At 44.7% G+C, this 14,671-nt stretch overlaps 1 protein-coding gene across 5 annotated transcripts in view; it reads left to right on the plus strand.

Moving 5' to 3' along the window:
* The window catches only part of ipo8 (importin 8), a 106,136-nt gene that overhangs the window by 57,185 nt on the left and 34,280 nt on the right, over nucleotides 1-14,671 (plus strand). For all 5 annotated transcript variants that reach the window (XM_049567059.1, XM_049567055.1, XM_049567056.1 and 2 more), the window contains exon 18: nucleotides 4,081-4,206. In XM_049567059.1, coding sequence (XP_049423016.1) covers nucleotides 4,081-4,206 — 126 coding nt within the window. The remainder of the gene's footprint in view (nucleotides 1-4,080; nucleotides 4,207-14,671) is intronic.

The raw sequence follows: 14,671 nt of genomic DNA on the forward strand, positions 1-14,671 counted from the left end.
GACTGGACCTTTGTGCAAAGTTTGGTGATTTTTCGCGCATGGGAAGTAGGATTTCCTCAGAAGAAGAAGAAAGAAGAAGAACATGCAGGATAACAATAGGGTCCTAGCAGCTTAAGCTGCCCGGCCCCTAATTATTAGGAATGCACTGGTATGGATTTTTTCAACCCATATAGATAACCGATAATTGCCTGCTTCTCATGTCCAATAACCGATACGATAACCGATAATTTCACATTTCTGTATTTTAAAAAACACGTGTATAACCTGTAGTTTATACACGCCTGAGGGTAAGAAAGGCTAAGATGTAGTGAGAAAATATCGATGATAAAATATTCCATAGCCTTGACCCAATCAAATCAAACTGACATCACTATTGCTAACACAACAAAAACAAAGAAGAGTTCTGACTCTTCGTACCTGCCAACAATAAACTGCGAAAAAGATGGAGGATTTCCTGGGATATTGTCAAATGACCTCCACTCAAGTCCTTGCCCCCATATAACCCTACACAACAGATCAACATCATAAATACAAGCATGCGAAAGTAAAATGACTTTTAATCAGTATTGAATTTATAGTTAATGGTAGGGAGGGAGATTATGAAGCCAAGTGTTACTGTGTAATTTTTTGGTGTATCAGTAAAGTATGTAAACTACACTACAGAGTGGAGTCTCCACTAACAGATACAAACAGTGACAGCTGGCTCATATGAACGACTTGAATTCACATCTCAGGTCCGCGTTACATCTGGTGTATGAAATGTTTATATCGTCACACTGCACTTTTATAAACACACCCAGGCACCATTTCACCATCCCATGACAGACTAGCCTTCAACAACCAAGTAGAACAGCAATGCGCTATTTATTAACCTTACACATTAACACTCAGCTCAGACAAACACACGGCTGTGTCTCACAAGCAGCCAGAGAGGTTACAAATAATCGCCAACTGTAGCACCACATGGCTAGCGGTTATTAAGTTTAACAGTTGAGCCTTTTAAAACTGGATGTCAACCGCTGCTGCTAATTAGCTCGTGCTAACACTCTGGAGACGGTCCTTCAGTGCTGCATCTAACCTGTGTCAAGCGGTCAGAGATCTGACCCTCGGTGCAATCCTGTTGTCTTTCTCTGGAACTGTAAAAGACGTCCAAAACGGGACATCTTTTGCCCTCTAGACAGCAAACTGCAGTTGTTGTTGTTGTTCCTCTCTGTGTTTATTGGCGGCTCGCAAACCAAGTTTAAAGGTACCGTTTAAAATGTACCGTAGGACTGTTTCAGGTGTGTAGATGCTGCCCTTGTTTAGTCAATGAAAGTAGCCTGGCTTCATATTATTGGCGCTATTTATCGCCTATAATTTTAATTATCAGAATAATGCATAATTATAAAAATGTTCCATTATTGGCCGGTGAGTTATCACCCCGATATATATATTGTGCATCCCTACTAATTATGGCAAAACTTCACATGTCTAATACGATATAATGATGAAGTGATGATATTTTATATCCAAAAGGTTGAAGTTCAACTAAACTGTGACATCATAATGTTCTGCATAAAACACTTTTCTAGCCATTAGTCAATGTCATATCTCAGAGACAAATGGGGACACATATGGTCAGATACTGAATTGGTGACACTAATCTTCAAACTGTGCTGATTGTGTAGCTCTTCTGTGCTTTTGTGGGGGAAGATGTGTGTCTGTAAAGCATTCATGTTTCCACAGATATGGATTTAAATGTAATGACCGTGGGTCGGTAATTGATTTTTTGGGATCAAGGCAGGCTTGATTAAGCTTACGATATGTTTTCGTATTGCATGCGATGGAATCTTCCCAATTAGTTTTCTGTTTGGGGAGTTTTTCCTTATCCGAATTGAAGATTTAAGGACACGTGGTGTTGTATGCTGTACAGATTGTAAAGCCCCTCGTGTAGGGTTGAAACTGCTCATGTCTTCTTTCCAAACTGTCACAGTACAAGGTCACAGTTAAGTGCACGCAGCTGCACACAGAATACATCGTATCTAGACTGATGTACTTAATACGGAAATAAAGTTCACAAGCCCGAGTTCTCCCAGGAAGCTTTATGGCATTCTCAACCTGTAATCTCAGGTTAGCACAACAAGCTGATTGGTGTGTCACCCTGTGACAGAGCAAATGAAACACTGGAGATAGAAGACCCCACTGCTGGTTCCCAGTCCGCCAAACAGCATTGGCAAGAGAGTTGTGTGTAAGGCAAAAGGGTGTGTTGGCATTGCATGGCATTGGAGGTTATGTGAATAGACAGTGAAAGTAAAACATGACTCACCACCACAGGGCTGTAGGCTGCATAGGTGTCTTAAAATGTTGTCTTGTTGTGTTATTGGGAGCAGAATAGAAGGAGTCATGGCTCAAAACTTACATTTTATCGCATACCAGCTGCCACCTTCTGTCAACAAAAACAGACAGCTGTTGTTAAATGCAATGAGACGAAAGGACTGGATGGAGGCGATCATCAAAAATGCTTGCATGTGCAGCACACACTTCATATCACGTTAGGTAAAAAGTATTTACTGTTGTAGGGATGAATAATGTTATGTGTATTTAGGATTATCATTTCCACCTAATCAGAGATCGGTGAGGTATAAAGAGGAATATTGGATTTCTCTGTAACACTAACTCTATAGAGCATTAGCTAATGTTAGATTCGATAGCAAAACAAACCAGAGGAAACCGTTCAAGTGTTGTCCTCCTTTGTAAGATTGGCATAGTAATCAACCACAAAGCCAGCCATCCCACCTTCAGCAATTCTGTCAAATCATCCATCCACTGAGTGAGAGCATACTGGTCAGCCAGTAGCATTCACGGCCCCAGAGAGTGAGTGACCTAACATGGTGCATTTGTAAATTCAATCTGATGCTCTACACTAAAATAAGAGCCCTGTTGTTTGAAGAAACGGAGCGTTGTATTTCTATATGAATTAACCAACAGTTAAGTTAATCACACATTCACTCCGCTCAACGCTCTGCTGCTCCGTCTCCCCAGACAGAGTGCCCAGAGTGGGCTCTGCCACTCCAAGAGTGCAGTGCTCTGGATAACAGAATGGCATATTCCAACAGCGCTCCAAATTTATGAACAATCCAGTTTGTGCCAGAGTCCACTCCGGCACTCTGAATTAGTGTTTCTGAATGCACTTCCTCTATTGTCTAAAAGAAGCCAACAGAACTTGCTAGCTAGCGCTAGCTAATGTCTGTGGAGAATTGTTGGTGTCTCCAGCTAAGCCCCGCCCACAAAAAAATGTCAAACTAACAGTCTAACTAACTGACAGTTAAAGGGTCTATGGAAAAACACGAATCTGCCAATCACCAGGACAAGGAAAAACAAAACAAACTTCTTAAACCTGCTGCTTGGGATAAAATGGGATAAAATAATCACTGAAGCATTTGGCAATTACATTGGCATTTAGCCAAGGCGAAACTAATTTTGACATTCCTTCTAATGCACAAGTTTTATGCTTTATTATTCTTTTTGTTCTGTGTTTTCAATGTCATGCCTATTGCAACCTGTTGCCTTTGGGAAGTGTTTCTCAGTATCTATACAGTGTTTTACAGAAATTTAGGAAATGTTCCTTGTTTTCTTAATGGAAATAATATAAGCCTACCAAATGTTGCCAGTGAGCAAAATGCTCTTAGTCCCCAGCAAGGGAATTTTGTTTGTTTTTACACTTGTGTCCTCTGCTGCAAATTTGTGATTTGTGATATTGGGCTATATAAATAAAATTGACTTCTCTTGACTCTTCACCCGCTCAGTGACACCTAGCTGTACCTAGCTTTTTTTTTTTTTGTTTTGTTTTTTTCTCAAGCCAGCTTGAAGTGGTGCTGACATTCTCCATGGGACATGCACCATAGGCTTGGTACCATTCTTGATGGATTTTATTGGTGTATGGTCGTGTGTCAAGTGTCATCAAAAGTCAGTACACGGAGGCTCACATGTATAAACACCTATCATTACACTTATCCTACCCTAGATGAAGTTACTCAGGGTGTGTTTTGAATGTGTTTGTATGCATGAAATTCACTAATAGTCCTTTCCTGTCTCCTGCAGAGTTCTATGAGGAGATCTTGTCACTGGCATTCGGCCTCACCTGTCAGACCATCTCCCCCCAGATGTGGCAGCTTCTAGGTGTCTTGTACGAGGTCTTCCAGCACGACTGCTTCAACTACTTTACAGGTATGTCTTACATGAATGTGCTCACACTCACTCATTAACATTTCAGTCATCTGGGAGATACTCTTTGTTGGTATCTGGTTTCTAGTTTTACCGAACAGGAAATTAAGGAGGTTATTGTAAAATTAAAACCTGGAAGAGCAGCAGGAACTGACCGGATGCTAAATGAGTATATTAAAAGTACTGCAAGCGTTTTTATGCCATTATATGTTTCTTTATTTAATAAGATCCTTGACACTGGTGTTTTCCCTGAGGACTGGGCAGTTGGTCTGATTGTGCTGTTGGGGTCAATATATATTTACCTCATACTGCGGCACCGAAAATGTTGGGAACATAAATTCAGGCTTCACATGGAGGCACCAAATATGTTGGGATTTAATTGGCTATCGGAAATAATTAATAATTATTATTAATAATTATGTTAAATAATGTGACTCAGTTAACATTAAATCACCTCGTAGGGCACCGTTCCCGTAAAGGGAAAAATGATAGCCAGTTAAAGATATCAGTCTCATAAAATAGGCTAAACTATTAATTTGGAGTTTTGATTAATAATTAAATTAATGACAACAACCAAAATTAACAGTAACGCCTGAAGGATTTCGGAGTTCTTGACGCAGCAGAGGTTGACTATTCATTCACTCTTGTGCAACATTAAACAAACAGCAGGCATGATTCCAAAGAATTATATTTATTCACAAACTAGCAAAGCAAACCAAAACACACAAATTCTAACTAACTATATACAAGCTTGGTGTGTATATGTGTGTTGTGTGCATATGAGAGAAAAAAGAGAAAGAAAGACAAAGGCGGGTGTGGTGATCAAGGAGCCGTCTGGCCTACAAAACAAAATGGCTGACAACAGAGAACTACCAAAATGGCCGAATCAAGGCTAGCTTCAGGGGGAGGTGTTTGTCTGACCGTGTGGTCAGGACAAAGACAAAGGAAAAGAAGCAGGAACTTTGGGATGCCTGTTTGGGTGTAGTTCTGTTGAAAGCCTATTTGTTAATGAGTCTATGTGAATGTGATTTGTGTTGCAAACGGTCTGAATTAGTGCAGAGATTGTTTAGTTGTGTGCAAGAATCTGTTTGTGAACAGTATTAGCAAACTAAACACTTAGCTTTGGTGAAGCCAACTAATCAATGACCTAACTGCAATCTATCACAACAATAACTCAGTAAACAGCATCAAATCACATACAACAAGTTAAACAGTCTTGCTTAGCCTGTAAAGCTGTGAAAAGCTATGCCCAGTTGTTACGTTACCGATCCTTGAATGGATGGGAGAAAGAGTCACTTGGTGGTGTGCTGCTTTGTTAGCCGGCAGAAGAAGGCTGGGAAGATGGTTCTAGGTGCAGTCTTTGTTCGGTCCTTTGTTCCAAAGGTGAAACTCCAAGGAAGTTGGTCACTCAGGGTTTAGCAGAGTTAGCTGGGTGCTCACTTAGTTCCTTGTTGCTGGAAAGCTAGTTGCAAACCTTGTGTTTGCAAGAGAGTCCATGATTAATTGCCCGCCCTTTAGTGGTGTGGGGCAAGGAGCAAGGGTCTGGGCCTCTGCTGTTCCAGGCCCAGCCAGAAAGAGATGTTAGCTGTTCAACAGCTGGAGCACAAGAGAGCATTTGAAAGGAGCAGGACTTAGCTTAGAGCTTGGTGACATCACAGAGGGGCATATCACTGTAACAGTACTGTCCAATCAAGTTGTGAGACTTGTGTCTCACTGAGGTTTGAGGTGAGACCTCCTGGAGATGGGTGTCAAATAGCTGTCTTTGTTTGGAAAACAAAGAGCATGCAGAGGAAATGGCCTTTAAATGCCCAGTGATGATTTTACCAAATGATAAATCATCTGTGGTCCTGTGAATCCCAACAGTGCCAGTCTTTAAGAAAAAAGGTGATGCTGCAGATTGGGATAATTATAGAGGCATCACACTTTTGAGTTGTTTGAGTAAACTATTTACGAATATACTAAACACAAGACTACTTAAGTTCTGTGAGGACAGTTCTATCCTGAGGGAAAACCAGGCAGGATTTAGAAAGAGCTATTCCACCACTGATCATATGTTTTGGTTGAAACACGTCATTGATTTATTTTGTTTCAAAAAGAGGAGACTATTCTGTTCCTTTATTGATTACAGTAAGGCTTTTGATTCAGTCTGGAGGGATGCTCTCTGGTATAAATTGCTAAAAGTAGGTGTTAAGGGTAAATTCCTGGACGTAGTAGTGAACATGTATAAAAACATAATTAAGTCAGAATTTTTTGTAAGTTTAGCAGGTGTTAGGCAGGGCGAAAATTTATCTCCATTGCTGTTTGCACTATTTATTAATGATTTAGAGGATTACCTGATATGTAATGGCTGTCAGTCTATTAACTTTGATGATGAAACAATTGATAATTATATGCAACTTATGGTACTGTTGTATGCAGATGATACAATTGTCATGTCTACTTCAAAGGAGGGGCTACAGAAAGCAATAGACTTGATGTGTGGTTTCTGTGAGAAATGGAAACTGAAGATCAATAGCGAAAAAACTGAGGTCACAGTGTTTGGACCCAGAAAAGCTGCCACCAGCAAATTTAAGTTTGTTTGTAATGGAGAAAATTTAGAAGTTGTTCACTGTTTTAAATATCTGGGGATCACTATGAACTATAATGGTTCATTTAAAATTGCTATTGATGAGTTGTATAAGCAGGCGTCTCGTGCTATGTATGCCCTCCTTTGTAGAAGTAGAACACATGACTTACCTGTAGATGTCACACTAGACCTCTCTGACAAGTTGGTTTCACCAGTCATGTTATATGCATGTGAGGTTTGGGGATTTGAAAAAATTGATGTGCTAGAAAAACTACATCTCAAATTCCTCAAATATATTCTAAAAGTTAAAACATCAACATGTAATAACATGGTCTATGGAGAGTTGGGGAGGTATCCACTGTGTGTTGCAGGTAAAAAGAGAGATATCAGCTATTGGGGGAGGCTGATTGAAGGTAAAGAAAGTAAATTAAATAGGATAATGTATGAATGTTTATTTAGACTGTATAATTTAAATGTATTTGTGTCTCCATGGAGCCTGCAAGCAGTGGCGGAGCCAGAATGTAGGTAATGGGTGGGCCTGCAAAATTTTGGATGGGCCTGATTATCTTTAAAGCTGAGATGTCTGTGGATTTAGTAACAAGAACATACTAAAACATGACTAAAACTGTGTGCCCGCACAAAGCCAGAAATATGCATACACATTATTTTTTGGCATATTTGTAAAGCTGTGTGACGCTTGATTCTGTTTTATAACTCTCAGTTAATGTACATATTTGGACATATTGATATATTTGATGAAGCCTTATTGTTTTGCTGCTATTAAACAATGAGAGACATGTTTTCTCTGTGTACTTAAAGCTATAGTTGGTAATGTTGGAGAGCTAGCAAGATTTGAAAGTGGCACCTCCTCTGAGCTCCACCCCCTGCTCCCCCTCCCGTCAATGCTCCGTCCAAAGCCACGAGCCCAGACATGCCTGAACGCCCATCCTGCAGTCAGCAGAGCAGAGGAGAGCCGAGTAAAATAACAAATCCCCCCAAAGCAAATAAATAATTACCTGTTCAACAGAAAGACAGCAACCTCTGCATCACTTTTCAGGCCCTTCAGCTCCCTCAGTTGTCTCCACCGTTCAAAAGCTGGACTGCTGTCGATGTCTTTTTTGTCCTCTCATTTTATCCAAAGCCTTTTTCGTCGCAGCCTTTTCTGCCTCTGACTTTCTCTTCTCAGCCTGTTTAGCGGGGCGAGCCGTTACAAGTAACACTGGAAATGTTGCTATTGGCTGCATTTTCTCTGCCATTGTGCAGCAAACTCCTGCTAACTCAGTATTTCTGCTGAGGAGTGTGTTGAATATTTCCGGCAACGGTGACATGTGATAAGTGCGTGCAGGGAGGAGGGAGGGAGGGACGGAGGGGGGCTCAGGCAATACGAGACATGAAGGCATCTGATTGGTTCTTTCCATTCACACTGAATGGCAGGGATTGGTCAGAGTTTTTACAGGCCCGCAGCTGCCACAGAGGTCAGATTTTTTTCATTCCTTTTTCTGAACACATTATGTATTGACTACTCTCAGGATGGAAGGACTATTTTACCCAGTATAACAAGAAGTGTTTCTGAACAGGATTACCAACTATGGCTTTAATAGCATAAATATTCACACTACTGCGCACGGGGAGACAGAGACCTGCTCTGCTCCAGACACACTCAGCACCTTGGACAGCACGGCGCACCTGACTGTTGTCGCTACAGTTACTAGCCTATAAGGTTAATTCATAAAGACCGCTGGGCTGCGGCATCTTTGGCACCGGAATGAGGCAGGACGTCTTCCATATCACAGGGACCCTCTGGAGGCTCAGGCTCATGTTGAAGACACGATGAAGCACTCCACAGAGCTCTTCGGGGCAGGCTTTGAGAACCCATGGGCTGACACCATCAGGGCCTACAGTCTTACCAGCGGGGAGTTTGCTCAGCTGTCTCCTAACATGTAGAGGTGTAAAGAGTGCAGGTTGAGGAGGGGGAGAGTTGAAGTCCAAAGTGAGAGGAGGGCAGGTAGCATGGGACCCAGAGGACGTGTGAGGAGTGAGGGATGGGTGTGAGGGGCTCATCAAGTTGAATGAGGTGCTATCAGGAGGAGGAGGGGGGGGGGGGTCAGAAGTGGTGGTGGCTGGAGACAGTCAGCAGGAGAGCCAACAGGGGCTGGGGCTGCAGTGTCAAACCTATTGAAGAACAGATTTAACTCATTGGCCCTAGCCACACTACCATCAGCTCCACTGCTAGTTGGTCTGTAACCGGTGATGGTCCTCATACCACTCCAGACCTCCCTCATGTTATTCTGCTGGAGTTTCCTCTCCAGCTTCCTCCTGTAGCCGTCCTTAGCCTCTTTGATCTTTGCACTCAGCTCCCTCTGAATGTCCCTCAGCTCCTCCCTGTTGCCACCTCTGAAAGCCCTCTCCTTCTGGTTGAGTACGGCTTTGATGTCCTTTGTTACCCAAGGCTTGTTGTTTGGGTAACAACGCACAGTCCTTGCTGGGACAGTGCCATCCACACAGAAATTAATGTAGTCCGTAATGCACTTAGTAAGCCCATCAATGTCCTCTCCATGTGGCTCACAGAGTACATTCCAGTCAGTCACCTCAGTGACAGCCCTGCAGCGCCTCATAGCAGTCCTCTGACCATGTCCTCACTGTCTTTGTGGTCACAGGCAGCCTCTTCACTACAGGCACATAGCAGGGGGTGAGAAGCACCAAGTTGTGATCTGATCTTCCCAGCGGGGGAAGGGACGTGGAGGTGTATGCGTCCTTTACATTAGCATACAGCAGGTCCAGTCTCTTCTGCTCTCTGGTTTTACAGGTCACATACTGGGTGAATTTCGGGAGTGTCTTTTTAATAGAGACATGGTTGAAGTCACCCGAGATTATAATGAGAGCACTCGGGTGTGCAGTCTGTAGTCCGGCTATTGTAGAGTGGATGACGTCACATGCCGACGTTGGGTTAGCGGACGGGGGAATATACGCAGCCACTACAATAGCATGTGAAAATTCACGGGGTAAATAGTAAGGACGGAGGCCCACAGCTAACAGTTCAATATCCGGGCTGCAAATGCCGTCTTTGACTATGATATGACCAGGATTGCACCACCTGTTGTTCACGTAAACAGCAAGCCCACCTCCTTACTTACTTGCTTACTGCTGTTAGTGCAGTCCCTGTCAGCCCGGACAGTGTGGAAACCCACGGTGTAAACATTGTGGTCAGGAACATCCGTGTGTAGCCATGACTCCGAGAAAATCATCAGACTACACTCCCGGTATTCCTGATGACTCCGGGTTAGCGCTGTAAGCTCGTCCATCTTATTCCTCAGTGATCTCACGTTGCCCATGATGAGAGATGGGAGACACGGCTTGTATGTCTTCCTCTCCATAAGTCTCTGGTGTTTCGCTCCTTTCCGCCGCCGTAGCGATCCTTTCCTTCTGCATCCCCGGTGTGTTTTCCTCCAAAGTTCAGCAGGGATATCCTCCATCACCGTAGCCAAGCCGGCCGGCTTCAGCTCCATCAGCTGATCCCTTGAGTAAACAATGTGGTGTTGCTGAGCGACGGTCGAGTGGCAGAGTAAAAGGAGCGATTCCACTACAAGCAAAACAACAAAAACTCTCCACACAAGCATGATTAGAGAGGACGTAGCTTAATAAATAACTAAAGTAAAAACAGAACAAGTAAGATAAAGAAGAGAGGAAAAAAGTTGAAAACAAAGTTAAAGTAAGCAGGAGCGACTGGAACAGGCTCCATACACCGCGGCGCATGCGCACTCAAGTTCATTGTGATTATGTCATCATAATCCGAACTGTCAATCTCTTTCAAATGACAGGAGTATCAGGTTGTTGAGGCATCCAGTCAGCATGGATGATCTCAGGTGCGCCTGGATCCTGTTGGTAGCGGAGCAAAGTCTCTCGACGCTGCAGGAGGTCAAAGGGAGCGTTATGATGGCCCTCAACAGACTGTTCATGTTAGGAAAAATGTCCGACGGGCAGCTGTATTTCCATCAGTGTGGGGAAGTTGTTCTGATCCATTTTCTGTCTGATGTGCTGAGTGAATCATGGTCGTGAGTTAAATGAATGAATGAATGAATGAATGGACATGTACACTTATGATAATAACAGTACTTAAAAGTTTACCTGCTCTCTGGGTGAGATGGGTGAGTTATCCAATGTCACATGAACCCCGAAACATGCAGTATCGTTATTGTGTCAAAATGACAAAAGCTCTTTGGTGCCCACTCAACTACTGCTACACTACTGAGAGGACACTCTGTTACCACTACACTACTAAGAGGAGTGTATGTGGAGAGAAAGAAAATAAGATTAAAAAACAAACCTGTGTTGAAATCAGCAGGAGCAGAGCTAGTTATCATTACTTCTAAGCAGCCGGTAACTGCAACTAACAAAAAGTTACGATTGTAAGTACAGTTCCCGGATGACCGCCAGAGATGGTGCACAAGCACTGGATAACTCTGCCCGCGCTAGCGCGTGTTGAGTACGAATATCAGCAATGTCACCTGTGACCCCTGCATGAACTCCAGGAGGCTATATCTTCCAGTGTCAGCAGGTGATCCGTTCCCAAAATCTGCTCATGAATACGCAAGGACTCTGAGTGACCCAGCACTCTGGTGGTCATCCAGAACTCATAGAATCGAAGTTACAATCATAAGTTTTCATTCTATTTCATCCCTCCTGACCGCCAGAGGCGGTGCATAAGCACTGGATGACATATACCAACAACATCACGAAGAATCCCCCAAACCCACCTTACTGCCCAGGGGCAGAAGTCCTGGGGTGAAGGACCATGCTCAACAGGTGGGGAGCAGCAACGTTGAGCCGGTAAAAGCAATGGAAGGTAGCAGGCGATGACCAAGAGGCTGCAGCTCAGATGTCTTCCAAGGAAACGCCTCTCAGAGCAGCCCAGGACGTGGAAACACCCCTTGTAGAGTGACACCTGATCCCAGATGGCAATGGACGACCGCTGACCCTGTAAGCACAACAGAGGGTATCCACAATCCAATGGGACAGTCGCTGCTGCCAGATCATCTCCACGACCTCCAGATGAAGCCTCCATTCCCCCAGCAGAGGCCTGTGCCGGGAAAAAAAATCCGCCACCTGATTCTGATCCCCTGCCAGCCACACTGCCCGCAGACTGGACAGTTGGGGAGCAGCCCATGTCTGCAGGCGCTGGGACACCCGTAACAAATGTGCTGACTTGGTGCCCCCTGATGATTGATCTGGGAGACCACGGCTTTGTTGTCCAGACCAGTACATGTCTCCTCTGCAGGTGTGGTAAAAAGTGCCAGAGAGCCAGATGGACAGCCTGCATCTCCAGCACATTGATGTGGTATGTGCAATCCAGGACAGACCACTGTCCCTGAGCCAATCTGCCACGCCAAACTGCACCCCATCCTGAGCGGGAAGCATCCATCATGACAGACTCGTGAAAGGAAGGGATAGCACTCAGGGGCACACCTCCCAGCAGGAATTCCCTGTTTCTCCAAGGCGCCAGGGCGCGAATGCATGCCTGTGACACTCTGATCAGCTTGCGCCTGTGGAGCTTAGGGTCCAGATGAAAGCTGTTCAGCCACATCTGGAGGGGGCGCAACGTCAACAGGCCAGATGGTATGGCAGTTGACGCGGCCGTCAGCTTGCCCAGCAATTGCAGGAACTAAACAAAAGGTAACCGCTTGCCTCTCTTGAAGAGGGGGAGGAGTCGGAGGATGTCGCCCACGCGACGCTCTGACAGGTAGGCCCTCATGGCAACAAAGTCCAGGGTCAGACCCAGGTAAGCAGCCCGCCGTGTGGGGACCAGACAGCTCTTTGCCCTGTTGACCTTGAGGCCCAGCCGGGCCACTTGTGCCAGAAGACGGTCTGTATCCTGGACCACCTGGGCCCGGGAAGGCGCACACACCAGCCAATCGTCCAGATATGGCAGCACCTTCATGCCCTCTGCCTGCAGAGGTGCCAGATCCACTGCAACGCATCGAGTAAAGACCCTTGGAGACAGGGAAAGCCTGAAGAGGAGTACCCTGAACTGATAGTGGTGGCCCTGAAAGGCAAACCGCAGGAAGGGCTGATGATGAACCATGATGGGCACATGAAAATATGCATCCGCCAAATCTGTGGACGTGAACCATTCGCCCTGACTGATCACTTGCATAACGTCCTCTGTGGTCAGCATATGAAATGGCAGAACCCGGCCCCTGGAGGAGCCAGAAGTGCGCTGCCCGGATGATCGCTCCCATGGAGGAGTCATCAGACCCCCGCCAAGAGCTCGGGGCTGAAGAATGAGAGGAGACTGCCGCCGTAAGAGGGGCTGGACTACCCTGTGAGTCATGGAACTGACTCGATGAAGCTGCGATGGAGAGAGCATCGTCCAATGGCAGCGGTGACTCCTGGGCAGACATTACAGCAGGAGGCGCTACCCCACCAGCAGGCTGGAGACTCAGAAGGAACGCCTTCATTTGCTCCATATCAGCAGCCAAGCGGTCAACCTTGGAGGAGAGCTGGTCCGACACTGCTGCCTTCCTCTTTTTCGCAGGAGCACCATCACCTCCCCATGTGGCAGAACTCTTCTGCGCAGTGGTCCCTCAGAAATCCACCCCCTCAGACTGGAATGAAGGGACCCTCAGACTGGAATGAAGGGAGACAGACCAGGGGATCCAGTTTAGCCAGTCTAGCCAACCTCATCGACCGAGGCATGATATGACAATTCATGCACGCCTCCTCAGTGATGGCCTCACGCAGGTGTTCCACACCAAAACAGCACACAGTGGTCATGGCCGTTCTCGGGTTCAAGGGAGGCCATGCAGCTGCCACAGGCGTGCCTCCATAACCGGGTGGAGAAAAAGCCAGCAAGAATCCCCGAAAAGTGTGACAGTGCCGGGAACGGAGACGTCAACACAATAGAAAACACCAGACCAAGTTGGGAGAGGGGGCGGACACGCATCCGTCACCACAAGGGTTACCAGCCTTCTTGTCTCTTTTATTCATTTTTTTTTTTTAATACAAGCACAACTGAGCTGGGAGAGGGAAGTGGAAACACCACCTTCACCATCACAATTGCTTCCTTCAAACTTTGAATCCCAAACTGCAAAACACAGAAAACAGTCATCAGAATTCAATTTAACACTGACCTGCTCACAGTAATTCAAAGCAGGCAAACACATTTACAACCGTGCAACACGCCAGCTACAGCCTCTCGGAGTACGAGCGCTAGCCCGTGCCTGACCTACTCACGTACACCTCGACGCGCGGTCGCGAGAAGAATGAAGGAACAGATCACCTGGTGACACCGGAAGATGTAGCCGGAGTCACAGGTGACATTGTTGATATTCATACTCGACATACCCACCTCTGGCAGTCAGGAGGGACGAAATAGAAGAGCTCACACAGGTTGCATTGATTTACACTGTAAAGCGTTAAAGCTCTATTCAGTAAAAATGAATTCTGGGCGAAGGTAAATTATAATGTTCTCATGATGTGTTCAGTGTAATCTTGTAAAATGTAGCTTTTGGTGAGAAACTTGAATAAATCCAGCTGTGTGAAGGAGAAATGTGTTCATGTTTTCACAGCACAATAAAATAGATATTAGAGAGAGGGAATTATGTTGTATCATATATAGTAAAAAGGCTTTTTGCTTATTTTTTAAAGATGTTTTTCATGTGAACAGTTATGTTAAAGGTAATTTCATAAATGTGTATTATTGAAATTTATTATTATTTTACAATGTCATATATTATTTTATTGTCGATTTATATGATTATTATAACACATGTACAACATGTTACCAAAAGCAAATTAGCACAAATTTTTATCTTATTTTTTTTATTGTTAGCTAGGATATGGCACCAAATGTGCTAGAACTGCCACTGATATGGATAATTTAAACTCATATTTTTGTGACATGAT

The sequence above is a fragment of the Epinephelus fuscoguttatus genome, linkage group LG22 (genome assembly GCF_011397635.1).
Source record: "Epinephelus fuscoguttatus linkage group LG22, E.fuscoguttatus.final_Chr_v1".
NCBI lineage: Eukaryota > Metazoa > Chordata > Actinopteri > Perciformes > Serranidae > Epinephelus > Epinephelus fuscoguttatus.